Source organism: Gossypium raimondii, chromosome 2 (assembly GCF_025698545.1).
Source record: "Gossypium raimondii isolate GPD5lz chromosome 2, ASM2569854v1, whole genome shotgun sequence".
In the NCBI taxonomy this organism is placed as follows: Eukaryota; Viridiplantae; Streptophyta; class Magnoliopsida; order Malvales; family Malvaceae; genus Gossypium; species Gossypium raimondii.
Genome location: NC_068566.1, coordinates 47009648 through 47035276, shown reverse-complemented (window position 1 = coordinate 47035276; position 25629 = coordinate 47009648). Strand labels below are relative to the sequence as shown.

At 32.7% G+C, this 25629-nt stretch overlaps 2 protein-coding genes across 2 annotated transcripts in view; one reads left to right on the top strand and one right to left on the bottom strand.

Moving 5' to 3' along the window:
* The window catches only part of LOC105789749 (disease resistance protein RPV1), a 52506-nt gene that overhangs the window by 17016 nt on the left and 9861 nt on the right, over nt 1-25629 (top strand). The window contains 4 exon segments of the mRNA XM_052627696.1: nt 23236-23586; nt 23668-24561; nt 24643-25090; nt 25445-25575. Coding sequence (XP_052483656.1) covers nt 23236-23586; nt 23668-24561; nt 24643-25090; nt 25445-25575 — 1824 coding nt within the window.
* LOC105789269 (TMV resistance protein N-like) lies at nt 2031-4236 on the bottom strand. The gene is made up of 2 exons (XM_012616596.2): nt 3721-4236; nt 2031-2421 (listed from the first exon to the last, which is right to left on the bottom strand). Exons 1-2 carry the CDS (start codon nt 4185-4187, stop codon nt 2391-2393), a joined length of 498 nt encoding a protein of 165 aa, XP_012472050.1. The 5' UTR covers nt 4188-4236; the 3' UTR covers nt 2031-2390.

The window sequence follows — 25629 nt, the reverse complement described above, 5'->3', positions numbered from 1 at the left end:
GGTTTTTTTTTTGAAAATATTTTGGGCCTATTTTGGGTATTGGGTTTTGGGTGTTATATTTGGGTTAAAATATAATTGGGCTGTTAATTTGGTTTTGTTTAGGGTCTGTTTTGGGTTTTTTGTTTTTGTAATTGGGCCCGGGCAAATGAGCTTGTACAGCTGCCCCTCTTTGCTCGTTATCGTATAACGAAAACAGAGCAAAGACTAAGAAAGACCAATTTTCCCGGTCTCGTCGAGTCCTGACTTATTTAATGCTTCTCTTTTCAAGTAGCTTCATTCCAGTCTAATGTGTCTTGTCACTTAAATCCACTCCACTGCACTTCAGGGAGATCTGCCTTGTAGCTTCAATTGAAACTTTAAGGGGTATAAGGTTTGATGCAATCTGCTCTACTGCAACTTCAGAGAGATAAGATCTGTGGCTCTTCGAGGAAACATTTGCTATCTTCAGTCTACTACACTGCAACCTCAGTGAGATAAGACTTGTAGCTTCAACTTGGTTTACTGCATCTTTAAGGAAATAAAGTCTGATGCTATCTACTCTACTGCAACTTCAGAGAGATAAGTTCCATCATTCTAATCCGATTCACTGTAACTTCAGGAAGATAAGATTGGTTTCTTCAATCTGCTCCACTGCAACTTTAGGGAGATAAGTTTGGATACGATCTGCTCTACTGCAACTTCAGAGTGATAAGATCTGTGGTTTTAATCCACTCCACTGCAACTTCAAGGAGATAGGATTACTAGCTTCAATCTGCTCCACTGTGACATCAGGGAGATAAGACTTGTAATTTCCAACCTATGCCACTGCTTGCCAGGGATATAAGACTTATAATCTTCGATCTGCTTCACTGTCGACGCAGGAGGGCAAGATCTGCTATCTTTAACCAGCTCCACTGCAACCAATGGAGGCAAGGCTTTGTTTTCGATCTGCTTCGCTGTTAACGCAGGAAGGCAAGATTTGCTATCTTCAACCAGCTCCACTACAACCGATGGAGGCAAGGCTTCGTTTCCAATCTGCTTCGCTGTTAACGCAGGAAGGCAAGATATGCTATCTTCAACCAGCTCCACTGCAACCGATGGAGGCAAGGCTTTGTTTTCGATCTGCTTCGCTGTTAACGCAGGAAGGCAAGATCTGTTATCTTCAACCAGCTCCACTGCAACCAATAGAGGCTAGGCTTTGTTTTCGAACTACTTCTTTTAGCCTTGTCTTCTAGCAATCCTTTTAGGTCAAGTGTGAGGCACTTAACTATTCTGGAACCCTGCATCAGAAAAACTTTTTTAAAATATAAAAAGAAATTTGATAAAAAAAAGTAGTTTACATGCACACAAGAAAAAATTTGAGTAAAATGATATTCCTTACAATTTTTTCTCTTATTACATCAAACGCGTTCTTATGCCACAATCTGCTTCGTTTCCCAATATCAGAAGATTCTTGACGAATAATTTCTCGTCCGATATCTCTGATCATTTGGTGCATCATTAGCTTGTTTTTTTCATTAATGATTAAGAGAGACCTGCCTACTAGATTTTCAATTCCAATTGTTGTATAGAAATCACAACCATCTAGAATTGTAGTCGTTTAATCTCTATCCTTCCCAATGAATAAACAAACTATGTCAAGGAATAAATTTTTGTCATGATCGTCTTCCAAAGAATCATAGCTTATTCTTAGAATCTTTTGAATTTTGATGTTAGGGATTTCTTCTAATTTCTCTAATGCACTTTTCCAAGAACTCACACTTTTGTTAGATAGTGAAGAGCTGAAAACTTGAAGAGCTAATGGAAGCCCACCACAATGTTTCACTAAACTTCTTGTATATGCCATTGAACTTTCAGGCACAGAGTTATGACCAAAAGCATACCAATTAAAAAGTTATAGCCATTCACTTGAAGCTAACTCTTTTACTTCAAATAGCTTGCTTAAGCCTCCACAAGTACTAGTTGATGCTTCCAAATCAAACATTTGGCTTATAAAATGTGCATTCAATAGGCACCGGTTTCTACTAGTTATGATGATTTTACTTCTCGGATGAAAAGGAATTTGAGTTCCCATTAATTTTCTTATTTTTTCCAATTCATCAACATCATCAAGAACAAGAAGAACTATTCTACAACATACAATTTCTTTGATCTTGTTAATTCCATTATCTATATTGTATATTTTATGTGATTTTCCTTGAAGGATATCTAAAATAAGTTGCCTTTGCAAACAGACTAAACCATTGCAATCTTGACTTGTTTCTCTAACATCAGCAAGGAAACTATAACCTTCAAACCTCGGGATGTTTTGATTGTGAAAAACTTTGGCAATGGTTGTCTTCCCAATGCCTCCAATGCCACAAATAGTTGCAATGCCAACTTTATTTGCTCCATCTTGTTCTCACCATTGATTAATTTGTGTCACGAGAGAATCTATTCCAACTAAATAAGGAGGGACATATAAAGAAATAAGATGAAGTTTATTTTGAACTTCTTTAACAATATCTTGAATGAATTGTGATTCATGCCTGCAAATTTAAAAAATACAACTCGATGGTAAAATCTTGGAAAGTGAGTAAAAGTTATTAATGTATTTTCTCTTTTTTTTTTGCATATATTTTGATTGTTTTTATGAGATTATATGTTCAAATAAAAATAAGAAACTAATGCAACATTTCAACATATATAATAGAATTATTACATTCAAAATCAAATCAAATGAAATAAAGCAACATAAAATTAATGAAATTCATTTGAGAAACAACCTATACTCAAAATTTCAACTTTCTCTTTGTGAAAGTTTAATAAATTCATGTTATTTACATGAATTTATATATTTATTTTTTATTCATTTTAATATTTTGAATATGTGTAGACCTATTACACGAATAATTTGGATATGATTGTTGGAAATATACTACTGCAAAATAGAATTGTTATAGGAGACCAAACTGAATGTAAATAAAATAAGAATCACTCTGCCGTAGAAGAACCATTGCATTAGAGGCAAAATGGCCCTGATCGGTGTAATCTCGCTTAAAACCTAATCTCTTAGACAGAATTTTCCTCACGCATAATTTTGCAGAACACTAGAATTAGAGAACATAGAGAAGTTGCTTTGCTCTAGTTGTGTTCGGTGAAAAATGAGGAGAATGACCTCCTATTTATACAGTTTTTTGAAGGGTAAAATGGTAAAATAATTGTTTTAATTTCCAAAAATAGCATAGGATTTCCCTAACTGAAAATATTCGAAAATATATTTTCTACAACAGTGAGAGTATTTTCCACAATTGAAAATATTTTTTGCATTACCAACAATGGCATCTTAACCACAAATAGTGTCATTAAATTCAAGAGGCTACTTCTTTTTGTTTTCAACTCGTCAAATCTAAGTTGCTCATGTGATAGGTGCATACGTATTTAAAATTTGATTTATGTGTTTTAAAAACATTCCACATCAGATTCGAGCTAACATTTAATGCTTAAACTGATGACTTGTTTGATAGACAGACCTTATTGATACAATACTAATACTTTAATGACCCAATTAAAACATGTTAATTTTTGAGAAATAATTTAAAACTTGAGTTATAATTAACCCTTTAAAATGGATTGAAGTAACCATTTTAATTTCCAAACGCTACCTAACAATATTTTCTATTAATTTTCTTTCTACTCTATCAAGTCTTAATGAAAAGGATTGAAGTAACCATATGGAACTTGATTATGTGTATAACGTACCTGTCCAGTAGAACCATGCCTCTTATATCCGCAACTTCTTTCAAAGCATTCCTCCATGTTTGTACCATGGACTCGAAGTTTTGTTCGTGTTGGGTAAATGCTTCTGCATAACTTCCCGTCTGGTTCTTGACTTGACTCGGATCCACATCATAGAAAACTGGCAACACAATATGTTTAGAGGATTTCTTGTGCTCCAATATCATTACAAGTTCGTTAAGACACCATGTGGATGCAGCATAATTCTTTGAGAAAACAACGATAGAAATTTTGGAGCGGTGTAGTATTGCTTTTTCAATTTCATCTTTTATGTTATTCCCTCTCTCGATTTCCTCATCATCTCTAAATGTTTGAATTCCCAAGTGCACCAAAGCTGTGTAAAGATGATCCGTGAAACTTCTGCGCGTATCTTCACCTCTAAAACTCAAGAATACATGATAACTACATCGCGAGATTTCTGACACTGCCATTGAAGAAGAAAATGAAGTCGTCCTGTATTTTTATGTAATAACAAGGTTCCAGCATATATATATATATATACACATATATGGATGAAAAAGCAGATATTAGTAGCAGTCAAGTGGCAGTTCCCAATCTATGGTGGGTCAATCCTTCCACCGAAGAAATTCATGTCGACCATGTTCCTTTTTCTCAAATCTACCAACTTGGGATACTTATTTTATATTATTAATTTTGCTTGACAAATACAATATGTATTAATTAACTTCTTCGTTATAGTCAACACAACACGTAATATAAACAACACGTAAAGATCATCTTCAACCTAATATCAACAAGTATCATGAAGGTTTTTATATTATAAGTTAGACTATATTTTTCTTTTTACTTAAAAAATAAATAAATTAGTCATTGTAGATAAAATCAAAGAATAAATTAATTCTTTTATTAAAAAAATTCATCCATTATTATTATTAAAAATTGATCCATATAATCTATATTATTATTATTAAATATTCACGTATATTGTACACTAAAGTAAATTTGAAAATGAGAATTGAGAGGGACACAAGAGAAGGAGAATAATTCCAACGTATTTGGTGTGAAAAATAGTGGTACTAGAAAACGGTCCATTTGGTGCTCATTATTTGAATAGAGTTTTTTCTTAATGTTGCGACCAAAAATTGGTGGTAAACAGAGGTAGTAATAAGGAAGGTAAAGGTCAAAGTTGTACAACACAAAAAATTATTATCAAATTCAGACATTAAATAATGATTTATCAACCTCAAATTTTCAATTAAATGGGATTACACTAGATTTGTTGATTGGCTGGGTATTCACTAATAAAATTTTAGGTTCGGTTGATATGTTTGAGTTTAGTCTGACCCGAAAAATGGGTTTAAATTTTTACCTAAGTTCGACCTAGATAAAAATGCTACAATTTAGGTCCGGTCTAGATCGGCCCTTTTTATTTTTAAAATTTTTCTTATATAAAACTTTAAAAATATAATACACCAAATACACTAAAAAATATTAAAATAAATGTTTCCTAACAAATTGAAAATGATTTTTTTTAATCTTTATACTTAAATAGCATTAAGATAAGTGCAACTTAACAAGCAAATGTCTCTAAAATAACAACAAAATTAAATATAAAACAAGAGTTATACAATATCTAAACAATAACAAAATAATAATAATAACATAATAGTGAAATGATAGTAAAATAGTGATAAAACAACAAGAAAATAGCAATTTTTCTTTGTCTTTTGCTAATTTGAGTCAAGTTGGGTTCGGTCCAAAAAAACCTTACCTAATGCCCAACCTGTTATTAAAATGGGCCTTTTTTTTTTGCCTCAGCTCATTTTTCAGGCTTAAATTTTTTTCCAAATCCTCCCACTTTTTGGGTGGATCGAATGCCCAGCCAATAAACAAGTCTATTTTATATTAATTTCTCATTTAAAATAAAACAAAACCATTCCAACATAATGAGTCGAAGATACTACTTTAAGAAGTTTTCATTTCAACATAAAAATATGTTAATTTATGTCAAATTAAAAAAATTAAACTTCAAATTTGAATATAATAACCAAAACAATAATTTGATTAAAAACACAGATTTTATTTATTTACCTATACGATGCAAAATTAATACTTAAATTTGCGACAAGTATATATATATATCAATCAATCACGAGAGTGGGAAAATCTTTTAGCAACGTAGTTTAAAAAGAAAAGAAAAGAAATATAATGTTCTTTTAAACAATTTTAGTTTTGAAAATTAAAATATATATAATTATTTCAAAAATTTTATAAAAATATAAATCTTTATTCTATAATCATTATTTTAAAATTACTTTATATTGAAAAAGGTTTATTGATGCGAAGAATAATTTGTTTAAAACTGATAAAGTATTCAATGGCAATCAATTAAACTGATAAAGTATTCAATCGAAGATAGCAGATCTTGTCTTCCTGTATTTGGCAGCAGAGTGGATCGAAGATAGCAGATCTTGTCTTCCTGTATTTGGCAGCAGAGTGGATCGAAGATAGTAGATCTTGTCTTCCTGTATTTGGCAGCGGAGGAGATCGAAGATAGCAGATCTTGTCTTCCTGTATTTGGCAGCAGAGTGGATCGAAGATAGCAGATCTTGTCTTCCTGTATTTGGCAACGGAGGAGATCGAAGATAGAAGATCTTGTCTTCGTGTATTTGGCAGCGGAGTGGATCGAAGATAGTAGATCTTGTCTTCCTGTATTTGGCAGCGGAGTGGATCGAAGATAGCAGATCTTGTCTTCCTGTATTTGGCTGCGGAGGAGTTCAAAGATATATTTGGCAACGGAAGAGATCGAAGATAGTAGATCTTGTCTTTCTGTATTTGGCAGCGAAGGAGATCGAAGATAGCAGATCTTGTCTTTCTGTATTTGGCAGTAGAGGATATCGAAGATAGCAGATCTTGTCTTCCTGTATTTGGCAGCAGAGGAGATCGAAGATAGCAGATCTTGTCTTCCTGTATTTGGCAGCGGAGGAGATCGAAGATAGCAGATCTTGTCTTTCTGTATTTGGCAGCAGAGGGGATCGAAGATAGCAGATCTTGTCTTCCTGTATTTGGCAGCGGGGGAGATCGAAGATAGCAGATCTTGTCTTCCTGTATTTGGCAGCAAAGTAGATCGAAGATAGCAAATATTGTCTTCCTGTATCTGGCAGTAAAGCAAATTGAAGCCACAAGCCTTATCTCCCGGAGCAGCAGTGGAATGGGTTGAAGATTGTAGATCTGGTCTTTCTGTACTGGCAGTAAAGCAGATCGAAAACAAATCTCATCCCCCCTGAAGTTGTAGTGGGGCAGGTTGAAGATACAAACCTTATCTCTCTGAGGTTGCAGTAGAGTAGGCTGAAGATAGCGAGTCTTATCTCCCTGAAGTTGCAGTGGAGTAGACTAAAATCACGAATCTCGTCCCCTTTGAAGTTGCTGCGAAGAAGATTGAAGCTACAATCAGATCTCCTTGAAGTGCAGTGGAGTGGATTGAAGAGACAAGACACAGTGGACTGTAATGATGCTACTTGGAAAAGAGAAGCATTCAAAGAAGTCAAGACTCGGTAAGACCGGGCAAATTTGGTCTTTCTTAGTCTTTGCTCTGTTCTCGTTACACGACAACGAGCAAAGAGGGGCAGCTGTGCAAGCCCAAATTTGCCCGGGGCCCATTAACGAAAATCCCAAAACCTAGCCCAATATCTCAAGGCCCAAAATCTAAATTGGCCCAATTAGGCCCAAAAATTAAACAGCATCAGGGAACCCTAGGGTTACCTGCCTTGCCTAGCGCCGCACCCACCCCTCTGCCACCGTCGTTCGCCTTGTCCCATCACCATCTGCCGCCACCAACCCTACTACAGACACCTGCAAATACGCAACAAGGAAAAAGAGAAGCAGACAACACATAATAATAAAAAAATAATGAATCTTTTACTTTCTGTTCTTTCGGCTATAAAGCCAAACATTTTGTAAAGAAAGGGGGTTGTTTTCTTTTTCATTTTTTTGAGAGAACATTTACAGAAATAAAAACAAAAAAAAAACATAAAGGTGATGGCTTGCTATTTTTATTTTGTTTTGTTTTAGATGTTTTAACTCTTTTATTTTCTTTTTTTTTGTTTATTTATTTACATATACGTATAATAGAATAAAAAGGGAAAGAAACTCACCGGGAGGGTCACGGGCTTTCTATTCGTCGGAGGTTCCTTCTCCGGTGATGAAACCGACTGTAGGGGAGCCTAACGTCCTCTTCCCTTTTGTTTTTGGACGTTTAGAGGCCAGATTCGGGCTTAGAGGGGCGAGATTTTTAAAAAAATGTTTTTTACCCTTGCCGGCTGCCGTGCACGGCATCGCCGGTGCTGGCGATCAATGGCCGATACGGTGGCCCTCGGCCGGACCTGAGGCCGGAGGAAAGGGGGCATTTGAGAGGATTCTATCTGTTTTTTTTTTAAGAAAAGAGTGAAAATTAAAATTTTTGGCAAAATTTTGGCTTTTATAGTCTATGTGAAACGACGCCGTTTTTGGTCCCTAACCTGCGCGTCGACCCGACCCATCTGCCAAGGGTCCGCGTGTTTTTGACTGTTGGGCAATTTACGCTTTAGGCCCTTTCGCGTTTTCGGTTTGATGCAATTTAGTCCTTTTACGATATTTTTCCTTATATTTTAATTTGGACAGTAGATTTGTCCCATTTTTTAATTAGGTCCTTAATTCGTTGGACCACTGAGGAAGGGACACGTGGCCTAAAATTGGGTTTATTTCCCATTTGGCCCCCTCGCGCTTCCATGCCCTTTCATTTTGGTCCTTTTCTGTGCCATTTATTATGGTTTTGACCTTTCAGTTTCATTTTTTATCTCGATTTAGTCCTGTTATTGTTGTCTTCATTATTATTAATCTAGTTAGGTTATTATTATTATTATCTTTACTATTATTATTAGTATTAATATTATTGTTATTAATTATATTTTCATTTACATCTACTTATGTAATTTTAAATATATGTGTCATATTATATTATCATTATTATTATATAAGTGCTTATATATGCATATATATATTTTATATAATTTATTTAATATATACATAAATACTTTTTATATATACATACCTATATATGTATCTATATACTCTTTTCTCACGAATATATGTATACATACTATATATATATATATATATATATTGAAATATTGAAATATTTTATATATATATTTTTATCTTATTTTATTTTATTTTTTATATATATTTCACATACACATTCTTCCTATATATTTTCTTTAGGTTATAATATTTATACATATATATTTCATCTTCTTACATGTATATATATATATACTCTTACGTATTCATTATATTTTCAAAAATATATTGTTTCAAAATAATGGTTATATACATATATACGTATGTTCATATATACCTATGTATTTTCGTGTATAATATTTTTAGAATACGTACATACATATATTTTCATATTTCCATAATTTATGTATACACATATATATATCTTTTCGTATATATAGTTTTATATATTTTTCTTTGTTTATTTCTTTACTTACATTTTCATTATTTATTTTGAAAGAATGTTTTAATTTTATTGCTTATGTTTGCCATGGTGTACTATATTATTTTGTCTTTTATAGCCTTTGTGTATATTATTTTACTCACATTATCATCATATTGTTATTCGCTTCCATTCTCACTCGGATTTATCTAAAATGGAAAATTTCAAAAGAAAAGTAATACTCGGTATTTGGGATCTTCGAGAGAATAGAGCCCTAACGTATTGGGTTTCGATTTTCTTCGTTGAATCTAAATAATCGAGGTTACTCTTTTAAAAATAATAAAAAGCTCATTATCGGGAATTCAATACGTCGTGTCCTAACGCATTGGATATGACGCTATTGGGAATTATCCATATTTATGGAAAATCAAAGATATGGGTATCAAATAATAGAAAGTCAAAGATGTGGGTATCAAATATTGGAAAGTCAAAGATAAGGGTACCAAGATATTGGCATAATAAAATCTGAGATATTTGCAATATATGGTCCCTAATTGTAAAGTAACTTTGCAAGTTGATCCCTGAACCTCAACTATAAATAAGCATGACCATCTCTCATTCTGTATCTCAAACTTGCCATTCTCTACTTAAGGCATTGTTTTCTCTCTCTCTCCTTGTAAATTCTCACTTGTATTTTGGAGTGAAATATATTTGGTAGTGCCCGAGGACGTAGGCAAAATTTGCTGAACCTCGTTAAATTCTTGTGTTCTTTATTGTATTATTCTGCATGAATTGTGAGTGTGATTGTAGTGATTTATTGTGCTATTAAATTACGATTGAGGGATATTCTGGCTAGGAAAGACCTGGTACTTAAGCGATCCTTGTGATCCACTCTCTTTCCTGGGAATTGAACTTAGTGTGATTTTTTAGTACAATAATTTTACTCTTTTACACACTTCTGCACAACAATTGGTATCAGAGCTAGATTCGCACTTGGGGAATACAATCGTTCACGGCACTGTTCACGTACTGTAGTTGGGATTGAGGAGAAAAAATGGAAAAGGCATCGTCATCAACAAAGACTACTGTGACCAATGCGAAATTTGAAGTAGAGAAATTTGATGGTACCAATAATTTTGGTATGTGGCAATGTGAGATCCTGGATGTCTTATGTCAGCAAGAGCTGGATATAGCCCTTGAAGAAAAACCTGACAAGATGGATGACAAGGAGTGGGCCAAGATCAATAGACAGGCATGTGGAACAATTCGCCTATGTTTGGCCAAAGAGCAGAAGTACTTTGTCATGAGGGAGACATCAGCGAAGAAGTTGTGGGATACACTGGAAGAAAAGTTTCTAACAAAAAGTATTGAAAATAGACTTTATATGAAAAAGAAACTTTATCGATTCACGTATGCACCCGGTATGTCGATGAATGACCATGTGAACTTATTCAATAAAATTTTAACAGACTTGCTAAATTTGGATGAGAAATTTGAAGATGAAGACAAGGCATTACTATTGTTGAATTCTCTTCCTGATGAATATGATCATCTTACCACCACATTGCTTCATGGGAAGGATACAATCACATTTGATGCAGTCTGTAGTGCGTTGTATAGATTTGAGACTCGAAAGAAAGATAAAAAATATCACAGAGATACAACTACAGAAGTCTTAACAGTAAGAGGTCGTTCAGCATGACAACAAACTGTAGAAGGAGTAAGTCCAAAGGGAGACCTGCCAAAGATGAATTTGCTTTTTGTCGTGAGAAAAGGCATTGGAAAAAGAATTGTCTTAAGTTACAAAAGGGTAAAGCTATTTCTGATGCATGTGTAGCGGAGCATGATGAGGAGTCAGACTTTAGCTTGGTTGGCATGGAAATGGCATGTCATACAGATGAGTGGATTTTGGATTCGGGATGTACTTACCATATGTGTCCTAATAAGGACTGGTTTTCTAGTCTTAATGAACTAGAAAGTGGAGTTGTTTTTATGGGCAATGATAGCGCTTGTAAGACAATAGGAGTAGGTACAATCCAATTGAAGAATCACGACGGCTCAATTCAAGTCTTGACAGATGTTCGCTACATACCTAGCTTGAAGAAAAATCTTATCTCATTAGGGGTCCTAGAATCTAAAGGGCTCACAATCACTTTGAGAGATGGATTACTAAAGGTAGTAGCTGGGGTATTGACGATGATGAAAGGCACAAGAAGGAATAATCTGTACTATTTAAATGGAAGTATAGTTATTGGATCAACATCAACAGCTTCTACGAAAGATGCAGATTCAAAGGCTACCAGGTTATGGCATATGCGATTGAGACATGCTGGTGAAAAAGCTTTGCAGAGTTTGGCGAAGCAAGGCTTGTTGAAAGGTGCAAATTCTTACAAATTGGAATTCTGTGAACATTGTGTTCTGGGCAAGCAGACGAGGATAAAATTTGGTTCAGCAATTCACAATACAAAAGGAATTCTGGACTACGTTCACAGTGATGTGTAGGGACCTACTAAAGTGGCTTCTTTGGAAGGTATGCACTATTTTGTTACTTTTGTTGATGATTATTCAAGAAAAGTATGGGTGTATCTAATGAAAAGGAAAAATGAAGTTTTGGATGTATTTCTGAAATGGAAGAATATGGTGGAGACCAGATGGTGGAAAAGTCAAACGACTTGATCGACAATGGTGCGAGTACAAGAATGATCCATTTCTACAAGTATGTCACGATGAAGGCATTGTACGACACTTCACTGCTCGAGATACACCACAGCAGAATGGGGTGGCGAACGTATGAATCGGACTATCTTGGAGAAAGTTCGATGTATGTTGTCCAATTTGGATTGGGCAAAAATTTTAATGAGGCGATTACATATCGTGCCATCTAATTAATCGGTTGCCATCATTGCGATAAATAGAAAAACTCCTATAGAGAGGTGGGTGGTAAACACCTTCTGATTATGATTCTTTACATGTTTTGGTTCCTTGCATATTATCATGTAAAGAATCTAAGTTAGACCCAAGAGCAAAGAAAGCATTATTCATGGGTATAAGCTGGTGGAGTAAAAGGATACCGTCTCGGTGTCTGATACAAGGAAAATTATTTTCAGAGAGATGTGACTTTTGATGAATCAACCATGATGAAGAACAATGATTCACAAAGGATAACACAACCGGTGGCACTTTGCGGCGGTGGAGCTTGAAAAGGTTAATGATGATCCACTAATATTGAAGGAACAAATGATGATGAAGTTTCGACCCAAGAACTTCTGACAACATGATTCAATTGCATATAGAAGGCCAAGAAGAGAGATTCGTATGCTGCTCGCTTTGATGATATGGTGGCCTATGCACTTCCAATTGCAGATGATGATGTTCCTTCTACTTACACAGAAGCAAGAAGTAACCCTGATGGTGTAAAGTGGAAGCAAGCTATGAATGAAGAAATGCAGTCTCTTCATAAAAATAGGACTTGGGAGTTGGTGACACTACCCAAAGGAAAGAAGGGAATTGGATGCAAATGGGTATATGCAAAGAAGGAAGGATTTCCTGATAAAAATGCAGTTCGATACAAGGCTAGATTGGTAGCAAAGGGTTACGCTCAGAAAGAAGGAATAGACTACAATGAAGTATTTTCTCCAGTTGTGAAGCATTCGTCTATTCGGATTTTGCTAGCCTTAGTTGCGCAATATGATCTTGAACTAGTTCAGCTCGATGTGAAGACCTCATTTTTACACGGTGATTTGGAAGAGAAATCTATATGACTCAAACCGGATGGATTTAAGGTTCTTGATAAAGAAAATTGGGTTTGCAAACTGACAAAGTCGCTTTATGGATTGAAACAATCTCTGAGGCAGTGGTACAAGCAATTTGATCAGTTCATGAAAGGGCAAAGGTATACAAGAAGTAAATTTGATCATTGCGTGTATTTTCAGAAGCTACAAGAAGGATTTTTCGTATACTTGCTCTTATATGTTGATGATATGTTGATAGCATCTAAGAGTAAAGTTGAAATTGAGAGATTGAAGACTCAACTCAACCTTGAGTTTGAGATGAAAGATCTAGGTGAAGCTAAGAAGATCCTTGGCATGGAAATATGTAGGGATAGAGCTCATGGCAGAGTTAGTTTGTCTCAGAAGCAATATTTAAAGAAGATACTACAGAAGTTTGGCATGAACGAGCAGACTAAAGCTGTAAGTACCCCATTGGCTTCTCATTTCAAGCTTTCTGCACAACTATCTCCTTCGACAAATACGGAACAAGAATACATGTTACAAGTTTCAGTATTCTAATGCGAGAGGTAGCTTGATGTATGCAATGGTGTGTACAAGACCCGACATTTCACAGTGAGTTAGTATAGTGAGCGGTATATGCATAATCACGAAAAGGACATTGGCAAGTGTGAAATGGATTCTACGATATATTCATAAGACCATGGATATTGGATTCTTGTTCAAGCAGGATACTACACTTGGTACAGTGTTGTTGGGTACGTTGATTACGATTATGCGGTGATTTGGAAAACGGAGATCAACCCTTGGTTATGTGTTTCTCTTCTTGGAGGACCAATAAGTTGGAAGTCTACACTGCAGTCTACAGTTGTGTTGTCAACCATAGAAGCTGAATACATGGCTGTAACAGAGGCTGTAAAGGAAGCTATTTGGTTACAAGGTATGGTTAAAACCTTGGGATTGGTTCAGGAGCATATTAATGTGTATTGTGATAGTCAAAGTGCTATTCATTTAGCAAAGAATCAAGTCTATCATGCACGTACAAAGCATATCGACGTACGTTTCCATTTTGTGTGGGAAATTATTGATGAGGGGAAAATTCACCTTCAGAAGATTAAGACTGCAGATAATCCCGCAGATATGATGACCAAGGTGGTAACAACAATCAAGTTCGAACATTGTTTGAACTTGATCAATATTCTACATGTTTAACAGTTGAAGAAGGCACTATCAAGTGTTGTTGACAAAGGCAGAGAAAATTGTGTGAAGATAAGATTACTCGAATCAAATCTTCAATGTGGAGATTATTGGGAATTATCCATATTTATGGAAAATCAAAGATATGGGTATTAAATAATAGAAAGTCAAAGATATGGGTATCAAATATTGGAAAGTCAAATATATGGGTACCGAGATATTGGCATAATAAAATTTGAGATATTTGCAATATATGGTCCCTAATTGTAAAGTAACTTTGCAAGTTGATCCCTGAACCTCAACTATAAATAAGCATGACCATCTCTCATTCTGTATCTCAAACTTGCCATTCTCTACTTAAGACATTGCTTTCTCTCTCTCTCTTTGTAAATTCTCACTTGTATTTTGGAGTGAAATATATTTGGTAGTGCCCGAGAATGTAGGCAAAATTTGCTGAACCTCGTTAAATTCTTGTGTTCTTTATTATATTATTCTGCATGAATTGTGAGTGTGATTGTAGTGATTTATTGTGCTATTAAATTACGATTGAGGGATATTCTGGCTAGGAAAGACCTGGTACTTAAGCGATCCTTGTGATCCACCTCTCTTTCCTGGGAATTGAACTTAGTGTGATTTTTTAGTACAATAATTTTACTCTTTTACACGCTTCCGCACAACAAACGCGTTGTTTTCCTGATATGAGGATTTTTTCTAAAAATCAATAAAGGCAATATTTTGCATTTAGATTTGAGAAAGTCGTGCCCTAATTTACTGGGTTTCGATAAATCTAAATACGTGAATATTTCCAAACTGAAGTTTAAAATGATCTTGGGAATTTAAAAAGATTACGTCCTAACTTACTGGTCGTGATCCCTTTTTTAAATCCGAGATAGCTAAATATCTTTTAAATAAGTAAATTTTGGAATTCATTCGCGTATCAAGAATTCGAGGCATTGTGTCCTAACTTACTGGATATAATTCTCTTTCTCGATTAACGTGAAATATGCCCCTCCTTTTTCTAAAATTTTCAACATTTTAATACAAGGATCGTATTTTTAAAATTCTTCAAAGTTTTCAATTTTCGACATTAAGGCACTAAGTAATCAACTAGGTACCAATTTTGGGCGTTACGAGGGTGCTAATCCTTCCTCGTACGTAACCGACTCCCGAACCTATTTTTTTCTGAATTTCGTGGACCAAAGTCGTTGTTTTAATAAAATCAAACCGTTTATTAAAAATAACCACTTTTCGAGGTGATCCAATCACACCTCATCAAAAAGGATTGGTGGCGACTCCCATTTTCATTTTTCAAAACCCAAGTCGACCCCGATTTCATCAAAAAAAATAGTGTCAACACATTTATTTTTGTTCCTAGGCCAATCTTTGTTCATTGGTGTTTGAGTGATGGTTTTGTGTTTGAATCCCAATGGTTTATTGGGATGTTTATGAACTGAAGATACAGACTATGTTTGTGTTTGAATTTTCTGGTTATTGTCAAGAGTCTAAAACTTCAAAGAATATTATGAACTACATGTTCATGGTATGCGTTTTATTTTGTGGGTTTTGATCGTTATTTTCAGTGGAACTTGATTATTCTAATTAGAAGAGTTCGATACTTCCATGATCTCTGACATCGTGAGGGTTCCCACTTGTTGTCATCTATAGTTTCTACTCAATGTTTCACTAACAGATCTTATGACTGCTGACACTGCATGGTTTAGAGGATTTTTTATTTATTATTTATTTTTATGCTCTTGGTTTAGAGTAAGTTTGGTGAGACCGAGAAGGTTCCGATTTATCTTAATATTAGTTGTAACTTCAACAGCTTGAAATTCATATGATTAAGGTTGTCTGAATCGAATCAGATCGACTGATCAAACTGGTTAAATTGAAAATTGATTAAAGAATCGATTCAGAGAGAGTATTAAACTCACAACTCTTCAAACTAATAAAAAAGTTTTACTCATAAGCCACTTAAAGAATATCTAAAAATTAATCATATATCACTAATATTATTTGAAGTTTAAACATTTTCCCCTATGCATAGGATTGAGTTTGAGTTAGAATTAAGCATGATGTTAGCGCATATTCTGGTTGTCAAGAAACCAGACTCAATTTGAAATATGTACCTAAAATTTGTTTAAGCCCATCCACACTTGTAAATAGTTAACCCAAATCCATTTTAAATCTACCCATATTATTTTAAAAAATTATTTATATTATTTTTAATGCTATTTAATAATTTATATATTTTATTTATTAAACTTTTATATATATATATATATATTCATCTTAATGTTTTTTTTAATGTTTACGATATTATATATTACTATAGATTTAATTTTGTATTATATATTACATAATATATAAAAATAATATAATATAAAATTACAAATTTTAAAAATGAGCTGAGCCTAGTTCGGACCTTGAATGTTCATATATGAGTTTAACTCATATTTTAAACAAGTTTAATTTTTTGCCCAGCCCTATTTTTAGGGTTTAATATTTTTACCAAAACTCCTTCAAAATTTAAACAATCTTTTAAGTTTAATTTGGATCAATAACTCAACCCATTAATAATTCTAAATAACATATACAAAATTGAAGTAAATAAAGGAGAAAGAAAACTTAAAGGATTGAATCTTGAAGGTTATTTATGTCTTATTTATTCAATATTATTATTAATCAATATAGTAATTTGGACATGTACACTGCTTGATGGAGACTTGGTGTTGTACTTTGAATTTCATCTTATTTTCAGATGATTTTTACTATCATTTTTTAAATCAAGATACAAAATATTATTACCAGCTCATTCATTCTACCCAACCAAATTATCATATTTCACTCTAACGAACTAAACGTACCATAATTATAAGTAATTTATGTATTACTATTTTATTGAATTTTATTTTTACATATTACCTTTTGAAAAACAGCCACGATAAAAGATTAGTCACCACTGTAAAATCAGATACCTTAATTCCGTAAATTTTTTTTTATAAAACTATCTTTTATACTGTGCGCAAAGATTGTTGCTCATATATAGGAAAAGACTAACAACCATCTTTTATTTATTTTTTAGGGCGGTTTGATAAAATTAAAAAAACGGGTTTTAAAAAAGAATAATCTCATTTAAACTATCAATTAAGCTTTGACTTAAACATTTAAATTTTAGGCTTAATTTACTTCAATCTATTTTTAAGAATATTTTAAATTATATAATATATGGTATAACTCCAAAAGAACTTGTACCAAAAATAAAGCACAAATGGACACCAGCATAATTTGAAAATTTTGAGTTTATAAGATACCCAAAACTTTTGTTAGACGACAATTTCATAACTCAAATTGATTAAATATTTTATACTAACATATTATTTTAGAAATATGTATATATGTGGCATAGTTAATTAAATCGGAATAAATAGGATTAGTCGACCAATTGAATCAAGAATTGACCAATATATCAATCCGTAGTGGTGGAGCCAATATGTTAATCTTGGGGGCCAAGCTAAAATTAGATGTGCTACGTAACAATTGATCTAAACATATAAACAATCGATTCAAAAGAAGTAGTATTTCAACATAACAATCAATTTGAACATATAAACAGTTGATTCAAAAGCAACAATATTCCAACATAACAATCGATTTAAACATATAAACAATCGATTCAAAAGAAGAAGAAGAAGTATTCCACCATAACAATCGATTCAAAAGAAGCAATATTCCAACATGACAATCAATTTAAACATAAAAACAATCTATTCGAAAAAAGCAGTATTCACAAGTTATTTTTGTGCAAGTATTGATAAGGGACAAATGTTGTGCAAGTATTGATAAAGGTCCAAATGAACATCAACAGTAAATTTATGTTGGAGTTTGAATCGATTCAAACAATAATGAATTGATTCAAAGTGTTAAACACTGTTACTTTGCAACTGAATTCATATGAAAATCATGCAGATAATGAGGTGGAAGACCCTTCCTAATGAATTGATTATATTTTTTTGCTTGTGTTATGGTCGTTGATTTGGTTTGATTGTTGATATAATGTATTATTGGGTTTGATATTATTAACAACTTATATTTCTTAAAAGTGAAAAAATATCGATTATGCTTTCATGGTGTTTTGTTAAGTTCGGTTTCTTTCAAACAGATGAATATATAGGAATAGATGGAGAATGGCGACGAGGCCCTTTTTAGTTTCACTACGTAAGAATATATGATTCAAGTTTGGATCCTAAATCAACATATCAATGATTGTGTGGATGAGCAGTTTTTAGTATATCGTTTAAATTAAAAATATGTTTTATTAATAAACATAACACATAGTATAGGAAAATACTATATAATGATTTCTCGATTTAGTCTAAACATTTGGTATCAATGAGTTATCAATACTTATATACACGGTGTAAATTAGTTCTTTTCCTTAAACTTTCTATTAAACATTTTTATTAAAATATTTTTATTAAAAATGTTGAGCACCAAATGGACCCTAAGCATGTCTCCGAAATGAAAGGCGATTTTAATGTGCAATATACATGAATTTTACAAATCGCATATTTTTATTTTATTAGTTTTGTTAAAATAAAATATTAAAATATCCTAAAATAATATAATTGATTTCAATTAAGAAAGAACATTTCAATAATTTTCTTAATCGAGTTGGTGCCCGTTTGACTCATAATAGCAACTTCTTATCAGAAAAATTACAAAACATTAAATTTAATATAATTTAGATTTGACAATTTTGATACAAACATGACATATATAAAACCAAAAAATAATGTGATAATTTTCTTTTGGTCTAGATTTCTAAGTATTCAATATATTCAAAGTCAAATTTGAGAAAAATTTCCAATTTTCTTCATTTAAAAGAAATCTGAAACTTTAATTAAAAACAGGAGGATAATGTTGAACATACATACCACATTCACATATAAACAATTACTACTTATTGTTTGACAACAAAATTGCCGACACATTATACATATATATATATATATATATATATGTGTATATATATATATTCCTTTATGTTAATGTTTCCTTAGGCACTAAATGAATATTAAATCTAAATAAAATTACTATTATTTGGGAGATTATGTAACAATGCAAATTTATCTTCATCCAAATAAATAAAGCCAAAATATAAACTTTTACTCTGAACTATGATTAAAATTTTTAAAATTTTAATGTGCAATATACGTGAATTTTTATTATTTTTTATTTTTAAAATTTATTTATTTTAGATAACACAAACAAATTAAATAAAAATTGACGATTTGATCGATTTAATCATCAATTCTTTTCCAAAATAATTAATTTTTCATTTATGCATAGATACTAAAATTGTCTCTTTACTATACCGAACTTGAATGTTTAATGTGATGTCTATGTGATATATTGTGGTTGTGGTTTAATTATTGAGTGTATCTACCAAGGTATTAGCTGGTAAAAGTATCATGGAGATCATTCTATTGAGAGTCAAATTGTATTTAACCCATTTTATTTAAAAACAAACAAATTAGTCCATATACATTAGATAAAATAACAAATTTAAAAACTAACGTGAATGACGAAATAACCAGATAGTTGCATGTGGCGTGTCACATGTACCTCATGTTGATTACATGGACCAATTTTTAACAATAACAATGGATAATTTTTTTAACAAAAGAACTAATTTACTATTTTTTAAGTAGAGGAAACAAAATATAATATGACTTAAAATACAAGAACCTTCATAGTATTTTTACTAATATTAGCCTGAAGATGATGTCTATATTACGTGTTGTGTTAGCTATAACCATCAAGTTAATCAATACATTGTATTTGTCAAGCAAAATTAATAATATAGAATACGTAACCCAAGTTGGTAGATTTGGAAAAAAACAACATGGCCGACATGAATTTCTTCGGGCAGTTGTATGAACTTGGTGGAAGGATTGACCCACCATGGATTGGGAACTGCCACTTGACTGCTAATAATATCTGCTTTGCCATTCATATATATATATATGCTGGAACCTTGTTATTACATAAAAAATACAGGACAACTTCATTTTCTTCTTCAATGGCAATGTCAGAAATCTCGCGATGTAGTTATCATGTATTCTTGAGTTTTAGAGGTGAAGATACGCGCAAAAGTTTCACGGATCATCTTTACACAGCTTTGGTGCACTTAGGAATTCAAACATTTAGAGATGATGAGGAAATCGAGAGAGGGAATAACATAAAAGATGAAATTGAAAAAGCAATACTACACCACTCCAAAATTTCTATCGTTGTTTTCTCAAAGAATTATGCTGCATCCACATGGTGTCTTAACGAACTTGTAATGATATTGGAGCACAAGAAATCCGCTAAACATATTGTGTTGCCAGTTTTCTATGATGTGGATCCGAGTCAAGTCAAGAACCAGACGGGAAGTTATGCAGAAGCATTTACCCAACATGAACAAAACTTCGAGTCCGAAACCAACATGGTACAAAGATGGAGGAATGCTTTAAAAGAAGTTGCGGATATAGGAGGCATGGTTCTACAAGACAGGTACGTTATACACATAATCAAGTTCCATATGGTTACTTCAATCCTTTTCATTAAGACTTGATAGAGTAGAAATAAAATTAATAGAAAATATTGTTAGGTAGCGTTTGGAAATTAAAATGGTTACTTCAATCCATTTTAAAGGGTTAATTATAACTCAGATTTTAAATTATTTCTCAATCATTAACATGTTTTAATTGAGTCATTAAAATATTAGTATTATATCAATAAGGTCTTTCTATCAAACAATCATCAGCTTAAGCATTAAATGTTAGCTCAAATCCGATGTGGGATGTTTTTAAAACACATAGATCAAATTTTAAATACGTTTGCATCTATCACATGAACAACTTGGATTTGACGAGTTGAAAACAAAAAGAAATAGCCTCTTGAATTTAATGATACTATTTGTGGTTTTCTAAGATGTCATTGTTGGTAATGCAAAAGAATATTTTGAAAATATTTTTGGAATATTTTTAGTTAGCAAAATCCTTTGCTATTTTTGGAAACTAAAACTGTTATTTTACCATTTTGCTCATCAAAAAATAGGAGATCATCCTCCCACCTAAGAGAACAAGAGAAAAACAACTTCTCTATGTTCTCTAAATTCTAGTGTTCTGTAAAATTACACGATAGCAAAATTCTGTCTAAGAGATTAGGTTTAAAGTGGGACTATTTGTGACCCCTCTAATCTTTCTTGGGAATAGCATTTTTTTTTGCGGGAAGAGTAATGTCAATCGTGTTCCACCTTCTTTATTCGGGTGTACAAATATTGAAGTATTGTGTTGGGGGGTAACGTCCACTACACGATTACACCGATCATGGCGAATTTGCCTTTAATGCAATGGTTCTTCCATGACACAATGATTCTTATTTTATTTACATTCAGTTTGGTCTCCTGTAACAATTCTATTTTGCAGTAGTATATTTTCAACAATCATATCCAAGTTATTCGTGTAATAGGTCTACACATATTCAAAATATTACAATGAATAAAAAATAAATATATAATTCTTGTAAATAACATGAATTTATTAAACTTTCACAAAGAGAAGGTTGAAATTTTGAGTATAGGTTGTTTCTTGAATGAATTTCATTAATTTTTATGTTGCTTTATTTGATTTGATTTGATTTTGAATGTAACAATTCTATCGAATATGTTGAAATGTTGCATTAGTTTCTTATTTTTACTTGAACATATAATCTCATAAAAACAATCAAAATATATGCAAGAAAAAAGAAATTATATTAGTAACTTTTACTTAATTTTCAAGATTTTACCATTGAGTTGTATTTTTTAAATTTGCAGGCATGAATCACAATTCATCCTAGATATTGTTAAAGAAGTTCAAAATAAACTTCATCTTATTTCGTTGTATGTCCCTCCTTATTTAGTTGGAATAGATTCTCTCGTGACACAAATTAATCAATGGTTAGAACAAGATGGAGCAAATAAAGTTTGCATTGCAACTATTTGTGGCATTGGAGGCATTGGGAAGACAACCATTGCCAAAGTTGTTTACAATCAAAACATCCCGAGGTTTGAAGGTTATAGTTTCCTTGCTGATGTTAGAGAAACAAGTCAAGATTGCAATGGTTTAGTCCGTTTGCAAAGGCAACTTATTTCAGATATTCTTAAAGGAAAATCACATAAAATATACAATATAGATAATGGAATTAACAAGATCAAAGAAGTTGTATGTTGTAGAAGAGTTCTTCTTGTTCTTGATGATGTTGATGAATTGGAAAAAATAAGAAAACTAATGGGAACTCAAATTCCTTTTCATCCTGGAAGTAAAATCATCATAACTAGTAGGACCCGATACCTATTGAATGCACATTTTATAAGCCAAATGTTTGATTTGGAAGCATCACGTAGTTGTGGAGGCTTAAGCAAGCAATTTGAAGTAAAAGAATTAGCTTCAAGTGAATCACTACAACTTTTTAATTGGTATGCTTTTGGTCATAACTTTGTGCCTGAAAGTTCAATGGCATATGCAAGAAGTTTAGTGAAACATTGTGGTGGGCTTCCATTAGCTCTTCAAGTTTTCGGCTCTTCATTATCTAGCAAAAGTGTGAGTTCTTGGAAAAGTGCATTGGAGAAATTAGAAGAAATCTCTGACAGCAAAATCCAAAAGATTCTAAGAATAAGCTATGATTCTTTAGAAGACGATCATGACAAAAATTTATTCCTTGACATAGTTTGTTTATTCATTGGGAAGGATAAAGATTACACGACTACAATTCTAGATGGTTGTGATTTCTATACAACAATTGGAATTGAAAATCTAGTAGGCAGCTCTCTCTTAATCATTAATGAAAAAAACAAGCTAATGATGCACCAAATGATTAGAGATATGGGACGAGAAATTATTCGTCAAGAATCTTCTGATATTGGGAAACGAAGCAGATTGTGGCATAAGAATGCATTTGATGTAATAAGAGAAAAAATTGTAAGAAACATCATTTTACTCAACTTTTTTCTTGTGTGGATGTAAACTACTTTTTTTTTTATCAAATTTCTTTTTATTTTTTAAAAAAGTTTTTCTGATGCAGGGTTCCAGAACAGTTAAGTGCCTCACAATTGACCTAAAAGGATTGCTAGAAGACAAGGCTAAAAGGACAAATACAACTCTACATTTTCCAAAGCATTCCAAAAGTCAGTTTCTCATGGCAAATGATGTTGATATGGAAACTCAAGCATTTGCAAAGATGAAGAGACTTAAACTGCTTCAACTGGATTATGTAAGACTTAAAGGAGACTTCAAAGACTTTCCCAAAAGATTAAGATGGTTACGTTGGCATGGGTTTTGTATGCAATCTTTTCCGGTGGATTTTGATATCAATGAACTAGTTGTTCTCGACATGCGCAACAGTAAACTTAAACAAGTTTGGAAGGATACAGAGGTATGATATATACTAATTTTCCTTCTTTTTGTGTGTGTGTTAAACAATAATATATAAATGAAGGGTTTTCTTTTTTTGCAGTGCCTCCCAAATTTAAAGATCCTTAATCTCAACCATTCACATAGCCTTCTTAAAACCCCAAGCTTTTCAGGACTCCCTAGCCTTGAGAAGTTGATGCTCAAAGATTGCATAAATTTGGTGGAAGTTGATCAATCCATTGGTGAGCTAAAGATGCTTACTTTCTTGAACCTTAAAGATTGCACAAGTCTTAGGAAACTTCCAAGGACAATTGGTTCATTAATATCACTTGCAGAGCTTATTTTATCTGGTTGTTCAAGACTTGATGATGTCCCCAGGGAGTTGCATAATATGAAATCATTGAAGGTGCTTAATTTAGATGAAACTTCCATATGTCAAACAAGATTGGGATTGCATTGGCTCTTACCGAAAAGAAGTAAAGAACTGGGTTTCTCTTGGGAGTCTCTACCGTGCTCTTTGGTAAAGTTAAACCTTGAAAGTTGCAAATTATCTGATGATGTCATGCCCATTGATCTTTATAACTTAGCTTCATTGAAATCCTTAAATTTAAGTAGAAACCCAATTCGTTACCTTCCCGAAAGCATAAAAAAACTTACAAAACTTGATGAACTTCTACTGACTTCTTGCACTGAACTCCAAATGATTCCAAAGCTTCCGGTCTTGCTCAATGTTTTTGAGTGCAAGTTTATTTTTGGAGACAATTCTCCATTTCAAGGATCTGGGATAACTAATGTTCCATGCTTCTTTTCTTCCACACGATGTGTTATTTTTGGATGTGAAAAATTGACTGAGGTTGAAGATCTATTCAAGTTGGAACCAATTGAAAACTTTGAAGCAGAAGAGATTAGTAGATTATTCAACGTAGAATCCATTAACAGAAATCGACTGCAACTTTATAGCTACCTAACAGACAGCATAATGCTAGCTACCCCACAGGTCCAATAGTTCTCCAACTTAAATTTTGAATCTAATTTTCTCTTATACTAAATCATCTAACTTGTTTTGTTTTTGGATCAGGTCTTGCAAGAACGTGGTATAACAAGCACATTTGTTGTAGGAAGTGAAATTCCAATTGGGTTTAAGCATGGCACTAACGAGCATCGAATCTCTTTTTTTTTGCCAACACCATCTCATCCAGATGAAAAGATCCATCGGTTCAGCTTATGCATTGTTTTCTCTTTAGCTAGTGATCAAATGTTGGAGCTTCTACCATGTGTCCACATTTTCAATGAGACCAAAACGATCATGCTGAGATATCGCTCAAGTTTCATTGGAATTCCTCAGACTAACGATAACACATTGTTGTGGTTGATTCATTGGCCGGTAACGGACTGTCAGTTTGAAGGTGGTGACCTTGTGAGTTGCATGGTAGTGCCTATTCATCTCAGCATAAGAAAATTTGGCGTTACTTATGAATCAGAACACAACATTGGATATGAATATGGCTTTTCGCACTTATCTACAGGTATGAGTAGACTTCAAATAATTATATTTTAGTAAATGCATCCTATTATATTTATTTTATTGTTTCATTTTTTATGTGAATAACAAATGTTCAAGAAATGATGAATGTTTCTCTAAAAGACTTTCTAATACAATAAAAATATTTTCAAGAAATGTGACAATTTAATAGAATATGAGAGAAATTTAGCTTAATAATAAAGTGATAATTATAAAGTTATGCTGCAATTGGGGTCTAATGAAAATAAGTTAATTGTTTGATAAATGATTAATCCAATAGTACTAATAGAAGTGGAAACTAAAATAATGGATAAAATTATAAAAGTGGTGTTTTGATTAACATATTTAATAGTTTTAGGAGATGAAGTTTCCACAAGAAATATCAAGATGGACTTAACTAAACACTTGCCCAGTTTGGAATCTTATGGAAATGTTAAAGTGCAACTTTGCAGTTATATAGAAGAATCAAAAGTGGTTGCTTCCCCACAGGTTCCCTTTACAAGTTCCAAGTTTTTAAAATTATTTATATACTATATACATTTT